This window comes from Egretta garzetta, unplaced genomic scaffold, assembly GCF_000687185.1.
Source record: "Egretta garzetta isolate BGI_Z169 unplaced genomic scaffold, ASM68718v1 scaffold414, whole genome shotgun sequence".
Classification (NCBI taxonomy): domain Eukaryota; kingdom Metazoa; phylum Chordata; class Aves; order Pelecaniformes; family Ardeidae; genus Egretta; species Egretta garzetta.
The window spans coordinates 300045-313860 of NW_009259428.1; the positions used below are offsets into that span (position 1 = coordinate 300045).

At 51.5% G+C, this 13816-nt stretch overlaps 1 protein-coding gene across 1 annotated transcript in view; it reads left to right on the top strand.

Annotated features, from left to right (window-relative positions):
• The window catches only part of ADAMTS3 (ADAM metallopeptidase with thrombospondin type 1 motif 3), a 108409-nt gene that overhangs the window by 93254 nt on the left and 1339 nt on the right, over positions 1–13816 (top strand). Inside the window, exons 14-23 of the mRNA XM_035892614.1 lie at positions 833–966; positions 1496–1619; positions 3612–3668; positions 3888–3971; positions 5278–5358; positions 7176–7339; positions 7939–8104; positions 9036–9168; positions 9632–9839; positions 10572–10689. Coding sequence (XP_035748507.1) covers positions 833–966; positions 1496–1619; positions 3612–3668; positions 3888–3971; positions 5278–5358; positions 7176–7339; positions 7939–8104; positions 9036–9168; positions 9632–9839; positions 10572–10689 — 1269 coding nt within the window. The remainder of the gene's footprint in view (positions 1–832; positions 967–1495; positions 1620–3611; positions 3669–3887; positions 3972–5277; positions 5359–7175; positions 7340–7938; positions 8105–9035; positions 9169–9631; positions 9840–10571; positions 10690–13816) is intronic.

Sequence of the window (13816 nt, forward strand, 5' to 3'; positions counted from 1 at the left end):
GGAAGGGACCCCTAGGGGTCACCCAGCCCAACCCCCCTGCAGGAGCAGGGACACCTTGAACCACATCAGGTTGCTCACAGCCCCATCCAACCTGGCCCAGAATGTTCCCAGGGATGGGGCCTCCACCCCCTCTCTGGGCAACCCCTGCCAGTACTTGGGGTGTGAGGCACTACTGAGAAGTCCTTCTTAGTGTTTTCCCACTCATAGATCCATCTGCCCGATTCTGTCCGTCTTCGCTGCTAACATTAATCTCACCCAGTACCTGCCATGCGTGGCGAGGACAGCTTTGGGCGCAAAGACAGATCCCTCGTTCCCCGAAAGGCGCTGCGGAGCTGCTGGCGTTGCCTCCTCGCCTGTCTCCCGAGCTGCCCTCTGCAGGGACGGCTGAGGCGTTAGGTTCAGGCGTTAACCAAGAAATACGCCTTCAGCTGCTGTGCTCAGGAAAGGATGAAGTCAGAGATGCAAATCCTCGGTGCTCTGCACCCGGCTTCAGCACCGTCTTCTCACAGGCTCGCTTCTCTGCATGCCTGTGATTTTTGGAAACTCAGCCCTGTTCCCACAGGGTCGGGGGAGAAGCTGCTTGCAGAGTAGTTGAGAGCCCAGTCCTAGGAGCCTCTGTAGAAGGGAACGGATTTCCATGAGAATCTCTCCAAGGGGTAGGCCCATAATTCCCAGAGAAGCGAATCGGTGGCTTTTTCCCCCCACAGCTGTCTGTTAAAGGGCCTTTCTCTCTCGCTCGTCTTCTCTTCCCCCCTTCCGCAGGATATTTTTCCAAAACACATTTGGAGTGCGGTTTGTTGATGCAATTAACTTCTCTTCCCTTGCCCCACAGCCAGCAAGCGATGTCACCTGTACTGCCAGTCCAAAGAAACCAGAGACATCGCTTACATGAAGCAGCTGGCGCACGATGGGACTCGCTGCTCCTATAAAGATCCCTACAGCATCTGTGTCCGTGGAGAATGCGTGGTGAGTGGCGGCTTCCCGAGGGCACCACCGCGTGCGGTGCGGAACAGCTCTGCTTAGAACCCATGGGAACAACCCAGCAGGGCAGGGGTAGACTTCGCAGAGCTTTCTAAATCAAATATTTGCAGCATCGTATTCCTCGTAATTCCTGGACACTGCGATTAGATCAGAGCAGTGGCACGGATCCCTGGGAATACGCCACTTCAGATCATCGTTTCATTTGCCTCTTTTGCACTTAGTTGCGTGTCTGAAAAGGATTGTGTCTGGTTTTCCATCTTTCCCATCTTTCTTAGCCTTGAAGTACAGCACAGAAGTACAATATCAAGCAAGAACCCCTTCCTATTTTTCACACAAAACCCATTTATCCAGCACCACACTTGCCAGTAATTTGTGTTTCAGCAAAGCCGATCCGTGCTGGGTGGTGATTTCCTCTGCGCGTTAACTGTGGGATGGCTTCCCACCATAACTAAAGCTGACAACTGATGACAAAGCCTTCTCTTTTTTTTTTTTCCCCCCCCTCTTCCTCCTGCAGAAAGTGGGCTGTGACAAGGAGATTGGCTCCAATAAGGTTGAAGATAAGTGTGGCGTCTGCGGCGGGGATAACTCTCATTGCCGAACCGTGAAGGGAACCTTTACCCGCACTCCCAAAAAGCTTGGTAGGATAGCATTTCCGTGCCTCTGGCTATGGTTTCTGTTGTTTCTGATGTTTCTGTCCTACTTTCCAGCCTGCTTTAAGGTAGCAAAACACAGGTTGCAAGCCGATGTGCAAAAATAGTTTAGTCCCTGTTAAAGAAATGAGGCCTTAAAAGGAGGGTGCTATTTCTGGCCTTCGACGGGCCTCTTGGAAGGAAGCTTGATCAGTCCAGTCTATGGAGAGCACTCACCATGCAGAGCACGTTTTGTTCTCTCTTGTCAATGTTGAAGCCCAGGCAGGCGACGGTTGTGCTCGGGGGGATACAGGGAGGTTGGCTGAACAAAACCCAACCGTTCTCGCCATGAAATGCAGAAGCTGAGCTGCGTTGCCTCGCGTTAAACGCCGCGTGCCTCTCACTGTGGGACAACCAAAGGCAGCATTTTCTCTCCCGTTAAAGATTTTCACAAGTTTTTCCTCTCAAACCTAAATTCGAGAGTTTTAAATGGAAGTCTGAATTCCCGTGCGTATGAAATGAGCATGTGGACCTTCCCATCAAGGTGGTTTTTGATGATGTTTTCTCCCAACTTACAGCCCTTGAGTCAAATAAGCAAATTAAAAATCAGATCAGCTGAACTCTGAACCAAATGGAAAAATGTTTTGGCAGGAATCCTTGTTTCTCACATCCTTTAGGTTGCGTGACTGCGACCTGGTGGAGCCGGCGGCCACGTTCTGCCCGCTCACAACGGAGCGGGACCTGGCCAAAAGGCTCTGCCCGCACGCTGGGGTGTTTTGCAACACGTTTCATGTCAAGAATCTCCTTGGACTTCTTCAGAGCTTTCTGCTCTGTCCGTTCTTTGCTAAGCCAGAGCAGTAGCGTTTTGTACACTTGCTTTGACTATTCTGTATTTTAAGGCTTCCCCATATTGCTTTTTTTTTTTTTTTTATTCAGTCTGGGGAAGCTGCTCAGGGAAGCGTATCCCTGGGACGGCTGGGGGCGGCTGCTGCAGGAATATGTGTCTGGTAGAACCAAGAGCTTTAATACAGAGCGGAGAGGGGCTGAGGGACGGACGATGTGAATATCTGCACTCACAGTTTAGGGGACGGTAATTGCTGCCGTTAAAAGCAGCATTAATAATGGCATTTGGACAGTGAGCAGCCAAACGAAACTTGGACAAAGATAAGTTCATGTGCCGCCGGAAATAAAATACATAAAATATTCTGCTGCAAATACTTACTAATTATTACAAACCAATTGGAAAGGCTTCCTGATTGTAATTATCCCATTACAGCCTTTCTGAAAGGGATGGTTCCCTGGAGGCTGATGGGTGGGCCATGGAGTAATGCAAGAATCGTTCAGACTTTGGGAGCGATGGACTTCAGGGTCTAACTTGAGCCTCATAGATAAGCTTGTGTTTTTTCTGGAGCTGGCAGCTACTGCACTCCTCTTAAAAAACAAACAAAAACCACAAAACAAAAAGCAACAACAACAAAAACCCCCACGTAATCAGCAGAAAGAAGTGGTCGGCCTTCAAAGAGCGTTTCTGATTTTCTCGCTAAGAAAACAATTGGAATTCGGAGGCAGGGAGGATATTCATGTCGCAACGCTGGATCCAGGCCAGTAAGAGCTTTCTGTACTGCGTCCGGTTCCTGTTGCTGACACCAAGAGTCAGTAGCTCCAAGCTCGCAGCCCGCCTACCGCCGAAGCCGGTGGCTTGGCAGGGCAAGTGAGAAGCCAGACGGGGCCAAAATACGCTACTGGCCACCATGTTTGGGCTCTGCATTTCTGCTTGCGGGCCACTGAGAACCAGTGCGCTGCCCGATGGGGCGACGGCCAGCGACTGAGCGCTTGCACAGTGTTTTCCGTGGCTGGGAGATGGTTCAGGGAAGGCTGCTGTTCACAGCCACTGATTTGCAGATGTTTGTGAAACTGGTAGAAGTGTTTGTGGAATTTTATTGATTTACCGTAACTTTGGCAATCTAGCCATTAAGAAGACTAATTGACCTCTTCCAACAGGAAAACATTTAAGCAAGAGGTGCCAAAAAGAACTCAAGTTTCTGGAAAATGAAATCTGCAAGTATCCAACTTAAAATCACCCACCTGAATTTTCACTGCTCTGGCTTTCATTGACTGTTTACATTTGCTAGATGTGTCGAATTCCGCTTTAAATGCGTTTGAACGCATAACGGAATCTATGCTTTACACCTGTAAAGACCATCTGGCTGACAAATGTGGTCAATGAAATACTAAGCCGTGGCTCCCGTAGCACTAATTACAGACCTTCTGTTGAAGGGAAGACGAGAGGAGCATTTACGCTGCCCAAAGGAGCTCGCAATATTTCTCTTTCTGAGACAAAGGACTCTAAAAACACGCTGGGTAAGTTTGGAGTGCTTGCAGGCAGAGAGCATCCGTGGCAACTTGGGAGTCCTTGCTGCAGTTCTTGGCTCCGTTCAGATCTCGGTGGGTAATGCCCGACCAGGCAAAAGCTCTATGTTTCATATGCTCAGAAGGCAATCGATGAAAAGATTGGCCAACGCTGTTGCGCGGTCACTCGTCAGCCATGATTTTACACATTCGTAGCTCTTCTTCCCTTCACGTGGATTCTCCAAGGAGTGCGTCAGGTGCGTGACAAGCTACCGATGCATTCACGAGTCCCCGAATCCCCAGGACAAAACAGAATTACTGAAATGCTGCGTCTCGCGTGTGCCGTGCACAAATTAATAACCCCTCGTCACGCCTACGCTGCTTCTGTAGCAGGGCTGGGTGACTCGGGAAGATTGCGTAGCAGAGGACAAACCAGAGGGAATTTTAGTCGGCTCTTAAAGCAGGGATCTGCAGAGATTTGTCGTAATTAAATCTGCAGCTGTTAAAGAGAAAATAAGGGAGATTTGAAAATACCGCGCACTCAGAGTGCTGATGCTCTTGGTTAAAGCTCGATATAGCAGTAGCTAGGGGGGCTTTCAGTCTTCCTAGTGACGGTCCTTCCTTCACGTTACACCAGTTACCTGGGGTGTGGACTGATAAGTAATTGAAATTTAAACTCATTTTCTTTGGGAACAGCCTTTTACTTGTAGCTGCAGAGAGTTACGTTCAGCCCCACGGCTTCAGCAGCAGCAATTGAGCGATGCCTTTTCCATTCCGAGCTGGGAGTGGTTTGGGGTCACCTCCCGACTGACGAGCCTCTGCGGCTGTAACGCGCTCCGTGCTGCGCCCACCTTTCCCCAGCCTTTGGCATCTCAGAAGCAAGCAGGCACCCTGAAGGCAATAACATCCAACACGACAGTATGTAAACTCAAATCCAGCAGCCTGGCTGACGGGTGATCCAGAAAAAAAAAACCGTCAGGAGGACTTGTGTTTTCCCCCCTTGTTTTCTGAGGAACATAGGAAACATCTTTCTGCCTGAGCTGTTAATTGATAGGGCCCGTAGCAGTGTGGCTAGGCCAGTGACAAATAGGTTTGTGACCGGTTTCTCGCCTCTCTCTGGAAGAGGATGACCAGGCGGAGGTCCTGCCAAGCCCGTCACAAAGCTATTGGCTCGGTTTCTTTCTGACGCTGCTCCCGAGTTGACGATGGATGCGCTCTCCTGCAAGTGGAAGCTGGATCATGTAGCACGCTCCTAACCATGGCTATTACTTTTTCTTCCCACCTCTGCTTTCTCCATTGACTGCTACACATGCCAAAGGGTACCTTAAGATGTTTGACATCCCTCCTGGTGCTCGACATGTGTTTATCCAAGAAGACGAGGCTTCTCCTCACTTTCTTGGTAAGTGTTTCTCTCCTCCGGTTTGGCTTTGAGGCATGATGAGGCACACGGGGCAGTCATGCAGACGAACCTGAGAAACGAGATAACCAAATTGAAGTGTTGTCGGGTAAATACGTGCGTTAAAATTGCATGTAAAGGACGGAGTCCTGCAGCGTAAGCTCAGCACACAAGTATTTACGGCTCATTTGAATGCTTCGGAATATTCACCTGATCCTAATTTGCATGTCTACTAACCAAAGATTGTCATCACGCACATTTAAACGGGCGCCGCCAGGGTAAAAACTACACGTTCTGTCACGTGAGTCAGATGCGGTGCCCTCGCTGCAGGTTGTGAGGAGCAGCTTTCTTAAGGAAAGGCTGGGGAACGTGCCGTGTATCTGCAGTCCGTTCCATTTCGGGGTTTTCTCACCCAGGATGGGTCGCGCTGTCGTCAGGCGGTTTGTGTCTCGCTGCTTACCGTGTTCTAACCCGTGAGGGGTTTTTAGCTCACAGGAGAGGGGTGGGATCTTCCAGGGCTTTTAACGGCCCTTTAATCAGCTCCTCCTGGGCTGGGGCAGTGTCCGAGTTGTGAACCCATCAAGCAGAGGTAGATGAGTTACTAAAAAGAAGCGGGAACAGAAAAGGAGAGAAAAATAGAAGCAGTTTTCAGTTGTGATAATGTCAAAGGGGGAAACTTGACTTTTGAGGTCCAAGAGCTTCCTTTTGGACCACACGTGGCCCGACAGCAACTTCCAGAGGAGCAGAGCTTTGCTTTGGCAGCAAGTGGCTTCACGAAGCTGTCACCAGGTACCGCAGAGCTCCTGCGCCGGCATCCCTGCAGTCAGAGGGATGTGTACGGTTGCCACAAAGGTTTTTATCATGATTTACGGTGCATTGGAAAATGTTGTACAGAAGAAAAAATGAGAGTCCATCTTCCAGATTTCTCATTGGCTTCTAATTGGAGCATCATAGTAATAATAATAATATTTAATAATATTTAATAATAATAATAATCATCATCATCATCCCCACACTGCGTGGCTTTCGAGGTGTGGTGCAGGAAGCCAAACTCAAATCGTTTCCCAGGGGTTCAAATGCCTCAGCTCTTTGCTTACTGATTTTAGCATACGTAAGCAAAAGAAACTAAATTGTGATTATTAAGCGGTCATTTCCATCAGCTGAGGAATATTCTGAATGAGGCATTCCCAGTAATACTGATTCGGGTCTTAAGCAAATGAGGAAGACGAGTGCTTCTGAAGACTTGACCCAAGTCCCTTGCTCCTACTCGTGCTTCTTGGGAGCGAAGCTAGCGTGGGAGCCGTGCACACCACGTAGGAGGAGGTGCTTCGGGCTGTCCCTAGTTCTGTGTCTGTGTCCCTCAGTCACATGGATAAGGAGGTACAAAATTGTAGCAAATACACGGATGCATCTGACATCAAACTGGATGTTGGAGGCTGCATGAGACGGCCTTTGTCAGAGCCACTGCATCTGTAGGACTTGCTGGTGTGTTCATAGAATCACAGAATGGTTTGGGTGGGAAGGGACCCCTAGAGCCCACCCAGCCCACGCCCCCCGCAGGAGCAGGGACACCTCTAACCAGACCAGGTTGCTCACAGCCCCGTCCAACCTGGCCTGGAATGTTCCCAGGGCTGGGGCCTCCACCCCCGCTCGGGGCAACCCCTGCCAGGGTTTCACCACCCTCACTGTAATCAATTTGTTGTGTTGGGTGCTTTTGCAAAAGGCCTTCTATAACATCTTCTGCCAAGTGTCACCTAAGCCACCGTGATCGCTGACGGTACGGCAGGAGGCACGACCGGCGCTGTTTTCAATCCTTTCAGCAATTAAGAACCAGGCTACGGGACACTATATTCTGAACGGGAAAGGGGAGGAGGCCAGATCCCGATCCTTCATCGACCTGGGCGTGGAGTGGGAGTACAACATAGAAGACGACATAGAAACGCTCCACACCGACGGGCCCTTGCACGATGCAGTGGTTGTGCTGGTAGGTTGCGTGCTAAGCCACGGGGACGTGGTGGGTTTGGCTTTTCTAAGAAGCGCGTGGCCGGTGTGGAGCTTGTGCCGAGATCCCGCGCTGCTGCGCAACGCCCCTCAGAAAGGCACGTGCCGCTGAGACGGCCGGGAGCCTGGCGCCCTTTTCTCACGAGCTGTTCCCTCTCACGACGCTGCGCTGATGCAGCGGTAACGTGTCGATCAGAAGCCCAATATTGCACTGTCGGACATCAGCGGGATGCTTTTGGTGGCCCAAAAAGGCATTGCGTGCCAAATCATGCCTGAGAGCAGCCCTACTCCTCAGCCAAGGAAATGATGTGGCCCCACCATCCTTTCCTCCGGGATGATGGCATCCTACTTGGCCGGCTTGGAACGCTAGCCTAGTAACATATCTCATTTTAAATGGCCCGGTGTTGATCTTACTGGTTTTAGTTTTAATGGCAAATACGAAACCCAGGGTTTTTTCCCACTGAGTTAACTCACAGATTCCATGTTTCCCCTACGAGCCCGGCCTTGGTTTCTTTACTTTGCAAAGGAATAAATAATAGTGCTGGCTTTGTACCACGTTTTGCGTTTGCTTATTATTAATAGATCATTCCTCGGGAGAATGACACGAGATCCAGCCTGACTTACAAATACATCATTCATGAGGATTCAGTACCAACTATCAACAGCAACAACGTCCTCCAGGAGGAAATAGATACCTTCGAGTGGGCGCTGAAGAGCTGGTCGCAGTGCTCCAAACCCTGCGGTGGAGGTAAGCAGCTGACGCAGCGCCGGCCAGTGCCAGCCAATGAATGGCCAAAGGTGGAGAGGGGGAAGCAAATGCTGTAGAATCATAGAATCACTTTGGTTGGAAAAGACCTTTAAGATCATCGAGTCCAACCTTTAACCTAACCCTGCCATCCCACCACCAAACCCTGTCCCTAAGCACCTCATCTCTCCTTCTTTTAAATACCTCCAGGGATGGGGACTCGACCACCTGCCTGGGCAGCCCCTTCCAGAGCCTGACAGCCCTTTCGGTGAAGAAGTTTTTCCTAAACCCTGGCCTGCCTTTTTTTAAAAGCAGTTTGTTATTTTGGGTGCCCAAGCTCAAAATATCTTAGGGGCCTGGTTATTCACAAGTGTCGTGCTTCCAGCCTAGAAAGGAAAAGTCCTTTTTAGGTGTTTAAATTCAGTACCCAAAGCCCCTTTGGAAGTACAGGCTCGGACGCGCACTTAGGGCATGCGCGTTAGCCTTAGGCAAAGAACAGGAAACGCAAACGTCGGAAAAGCTTTGACTGGTACGTACAGCTGCGGAGCCGCTGATGCATTCCGGGAGCAAGAACACCAGCGTGAGACTTGGGTCCGTTCCCAGGTTGGGCGCTGAGCTGCTGCTTGCGGAGGAGGAGGAGGCAGCCGCTGCCCTCTCCGTGCCCCGATGTGTGGGTGATGCAGAGGGGGGGCTGCAGGGTTATAACGGCCCCTTCTGGCCTTGAGAACCTGTCGCCGTGTCCTCGTAGAAACAGCATCCCCAGAGCGCCGTGCGGCAATCTCGCGCCTGCCAGCTGAACCAACTCTGAGCGCGTTCAAACGCTTTGTCAACATTCGTCACGTAAAACCATGTAATAGGCCATAAAATGTAGATTTAAAACCAGAAACTCTAACAAGGACCTGTTTTTCCTGATTTTTCCTGACATATTTTCCAGGGTTCCAGTACACCAAATACGGGTGCCGCAGGAAAAGCGATAACAAAATGGTTCATCGCAGCTTCTGTGAAGCCAGCAAAAAGCCCAAGCCCATTCGTAGAATGTGCAACCTTCAAGAGTGCACCCAGCCGCTGTGAGTATGGCTCGCACAGAATCACGGGATCGTTCGGGTTGGCAAAGCCCTTGAAGCTCCCCCAGCCCAACCGTTCCCCTACCCCTGCCATCCCACCCCCAAACCCTGGCCCTCAGCACCGCCCCTGCCCGGCTGTTAAATCCCCCCAGGGGTGGGGACTCGACCCCTTCCCTGGGCAGCCCCTTCCAGCGCCTGACAGCCCCAAGGGGAAGGAATTTTGCCTAAGACAGATAAAGATAGAAGTGGTTGTGCCTTGTGGTAAGCGTGGGAGTTGACCCAAGCCAAATTTGGTAGGATGCTGCCAGCTTTCTAGATTGGAGCTCCTGTGTTAGGGATGGTTTTTCCTACCTGTATAAGAATGGTGACTGACGGTTTCATCACAAAAACACTGCATGCTGACCTGGCAGCAGTATGGATCGGAGGTAAGAGTTGTGATGGTATCTTATTCCTTCTTACTTCCCAGCTGGGCCGCAGATGAGTGGGAATACTGCACAAAAACCTGTGGGAATTCCGGCTACCAGATCCGCACTGTGCGTTGCATCCAGCCCCTTCATGATGGCGCGAACCGCTCCGTCCATTCCAAGTACTGCAGCGGAGACCGCCCCGAGAGCCGCAGGCCGTGCAACCGCGTGCCCTGCCCTGCGCAGTGGAAAGCTGGACCTTGGTCCGAGGTAGGCAAGCAGCGGTCGTGAGCCACGTGCCTTGGCTAGCGCCTCCGGCCACCGAGGGCACATCGGTGCCTGGGCCCAAAGCTCTGGGCTGCACTGGGTGGTTTCCCAAAACCTGAAAATCCCCAGCAGATGATGCCGTCGGCTTCAGGGGCTGCTGTAGCTCCCCAGGCTTGTCCAGAAGCCAGCAAGGAAAACATTCATAGTATCAGATACGCAATGCTGCAAAACAGATATTGCAGCCTTGCTTGTTTGTCTCCGGAGTTCAGCTCTCGCTTCCCCGCTCCTGAGGATAGCGTGACGTTCCGTACCAACCTGGACTATTTTGGAATCGCAGCGTTCCTGCGAGCGTTGGTGTTTTTATAACGGCTTAGGAGCCAACAGCCGAACCCTGCAGCTCGCCCAGCCAACACTGAGTTTCCGCTGTCCTTTGTGTTCTCTTTACACTACGTTGCTGAGGTCAGGTATCGCCTACAGGAAGAATGAGCAGCAAAATTCATAATATGCTCAAATAGTAAATTTAATGTTATGGAAAGCAGGAATCAAGGAAAATACCATCCTTCTCCTCGGCTACTTTTCCATAACATCAGCCTTCGCCAAAGCCTACTTTCCAAAGCAATTGCTGGAATGTGTAGCCTGACCCGAAAGCCACCCTTGGGCTATTTTAGACGCTCGAGTTTCTGCGCATTGCTGTGAAAGCCGAACGTCCTGAATTGTCCTGTGTCTGTTTTGTAGTGCTCTGTGACCTGCGGGGAGGGAACCGAGACCCGGCAGATCCTGTGCCGTGCTGGCGACCAGTGCGATGGAGAAAAGCCAGAATCGGCGAGGGTCTGTAAGCTCGCCCCCTGTAACGGTAAGAGAACCAATTTCATTCTCGAGCAAACTCCAGCGACAAATAAACGACCGCGTTTCGGTGTAAAAACAAGCTGAGCTTTCTGTGAGCGTTCTGCATTAGCGCATGCGGGTTTCTAAGAGAAGGCAGAGCCCATGCCAGTGAGCAGGCAGCGTGCACACCTCTGCCGTACCCTCACGACACTGCACCGCCCGGTGACAACCACACAGCACCGTTCCTCTCTGGCAGGCTAGGAAATAGACCCTTCCTTGGAGATGGTCCCGCTTTTTCCAGCGGCAGGCGCCCCGTCGGGTACCCCAGCCCGTTACTTGCCCCTCCAGGTGACGGGTGTGTCTCGCTTGTGAGGGTGCTGGAACAGGCGGGTGAAGGGTGGTAGCCTAAGTTGCATTTGCAAAAGCTTGTGCGAGAGGTGAAGGTTAAGCCTAAGTAAACCCTGCTCGAGCTCTAAGTCCCAGCTTAAATTTTTAAGCCTGCCAGTTGAAGCACTGAAAAAAAACCAAAAATGGAACCATTTATAATAGGGTTCCTGGGAATCTCATTGCATTGTTCTCATCGACATTTTTGAACAGATTTTTAAGGTTTTTATGACAACAAAGCATTTCTTCCTTTGGGTCCATGAGTTCGTAAGATTTGGGGTTTATTCGTTCCTTAAATCCCTCGTGGTAGTCCCAACACCCAGACTGTGAGCTGGTAGGAAAATCAGAGTAAGAGTTCACAGGAGGTGCCGTGTGTCTTCCCACCGAGTGAGTGTGACTGCGGCCCCGCGGCTGGCCGAGGTGCCTGCTTTGCTCTGGTTTGTCTTCTGCCGGTGAAAGAACCCGGAGCAGAAAATTCTGGGAGCAACGAAGGGTCATAAAGCATTGTATCCGCTAGGTGGGAGCAGATGGCTGTCTGTGACTCCATTAACAAGTACAGGGTTTAAAAGCCTGGTTTCCACTGGTGATAGAAGTATTTCCCAAGCTGAAAGAAGTAAGGGCTGCATCTTTGCAAAGCTATTCAAACAGTTTTGATCTTGTGCTTGAAGCATTGCCTTGAAGCATCTGTGCTTCAGGCATCAGTTGGGATGTTCTTGAGTAGCCAGAGTTAAATTCCTGCCTTCCAAAAGGAAGCAGCACACAATCTTTTTCCTCCCCATGAGCGTGCTACGTCTTTCTCACCGTAGGAATGCTCAGAGCAGGCGCCACTGGCCCCTCAGAGCTAGGATCCGCTTAGGTGGGCTAGGAGCAGTAGATGGCCTCGTACGGGCCCTTGGCAAACGGCAGTTGATTGGCATTGGCTGGTACGCGCTGTATTTTAGGGGTTTGGATGTTCAGTGCGTGCCCCGTCTCGCACACCCCAGTGAACGAAGGGTTTCCCGGGTCACGTGCAGGAGGGTGCCTACCCGGGTTCCGAAACCCTGGGTACGTGTCCTAAAGAGAGCGGACACGGCGACGCACCGCAACAGCGACAAACGTGAGCTAACGGCCACCGGTGTGTCTGGCCTTGATGCAGCAAACCTGCAGCACGACCCGAGCTTTAGGAAACGGCTGTGAGCCACGGGGGCATGGACGGGTACATCCAGCCGAGTCCCCCGGGCCTCTGGCAACCCCACGGCGGCCCCGTGGGCTCTGCGCATCACCCGCCTCCTCTGCAGGAGCTCCCCACCCCGCGCAGGGGTCTGGGCCGTCACTTTTCCCAGGCAAGTAGGTAGCTGGCAGCTCCAGACCAACTCACCTCTCTCTTCCGCCAGGCTTCTCTGACGGGGTTTCTACCGCGTTCTGTGTTTCGGGGGAATACAGCTCAAATACCGATGGTACACGGTAATATTTATGTGGCTAAAGTCTCCGTGCATGGCCATGCCTGGCATTCCTTTACTTCTAAATCCATATAGCCTTGACTACTATTTTGATTTTCAGGGCTTTAGACTTAGCAGAACATTACTCTGTGTCAGGCAGTTTGGACAAACGATTTGCTACCTCCATGCAGGATTGCCAAGAGGTTAATCTTCATGGGGTTGTCACGAACTTTTGCTGCGGGTGGCGTGGTTTCTGTTGTGCCATGCAGCAGGTTAGCATTTCTCTTCCACTTCATGAACAAAAATGTGTCCGCATATGGGAGAAGAGCCACAAGCTCTTCCACCATGTGCCTCAGCGGAGGCGAGTCTCGTAGCATGGAAAAAGGAGGACACCTCCCTTAGACACCTCGCTTCAACTTCATATGTCTGTGATTAGAAGGAAACAGGAGGCAGGATTTTATCCTGCGGGTCCATAGCAGTATTCTGAGCAGCAGTCGTCTTTCTGTGGCTGTGCCAGGGTAGAAGGACGGATCTGGGGGTACGTAGACAAACAGGCGAGCTCCAGGGAAGAACCTGCATAGAACAGGCCCTTGAGAAGTCTTTACACGAGCTGTCCCTGCTGTGCCACGCAAGGTACAGAGCAAAGAAGAAAGCACACGTTCTTTTAAATTTTGGTCCCCAAATACCGACTGCCGGCGAGATTTCTCAGCGGGACGCTGTCGGCAAGCGACGTCCTCAGAGTTCCAGGGGACGCTGTCGGCAAGCGACCTCCTCAGAGTTCCTCAGGGTTCACCTGCTGGGGTGCCCTCCCTCCTTACTCCGCCGGGTGTTCGTGCTGCCACGGCACCTGATATTCCCAACTCGGCAGATAAGTCACAGTGGAAGTGAGCGGTAGGAGGAGTTGGACACAGGGAGGAGAATAACGAGGAAGCATTAAGTCTCCTCATTTTAAAATGTGCAAATAGCACGGCTCCTTTGAAATGCCCGGAGCCAACCTCCTGTCCTCTTGACACGGCTCTGCTCGGCTACTACCTGGGAATTTGACTACTTCTGTGAAACGAGAGTGAAGTTTTAATTTAAACCCCCCTTCCCATACAGAATTCCAAGCTACCCAGGGCGCTTGTACCTCAACATAGTCAGCACCGCAGACTGCAAGGTGGAGACCAGAACTTCTCAGCAGTGCCACCCATTCGGGGGTGCTAGAGACCCCCAGCGTTTGGCCCAGCCCTGGTGGCAGTAAAACGTAGGACTTGGCCTTGGAGCTCGCGTGACAGTCTGAAGGAGCCCAGCTCCTGGTGCGCTCTCAGCTCAATATCAAAGCCTTATTTTCCTCCTGACTTCTCCCATTCCTGC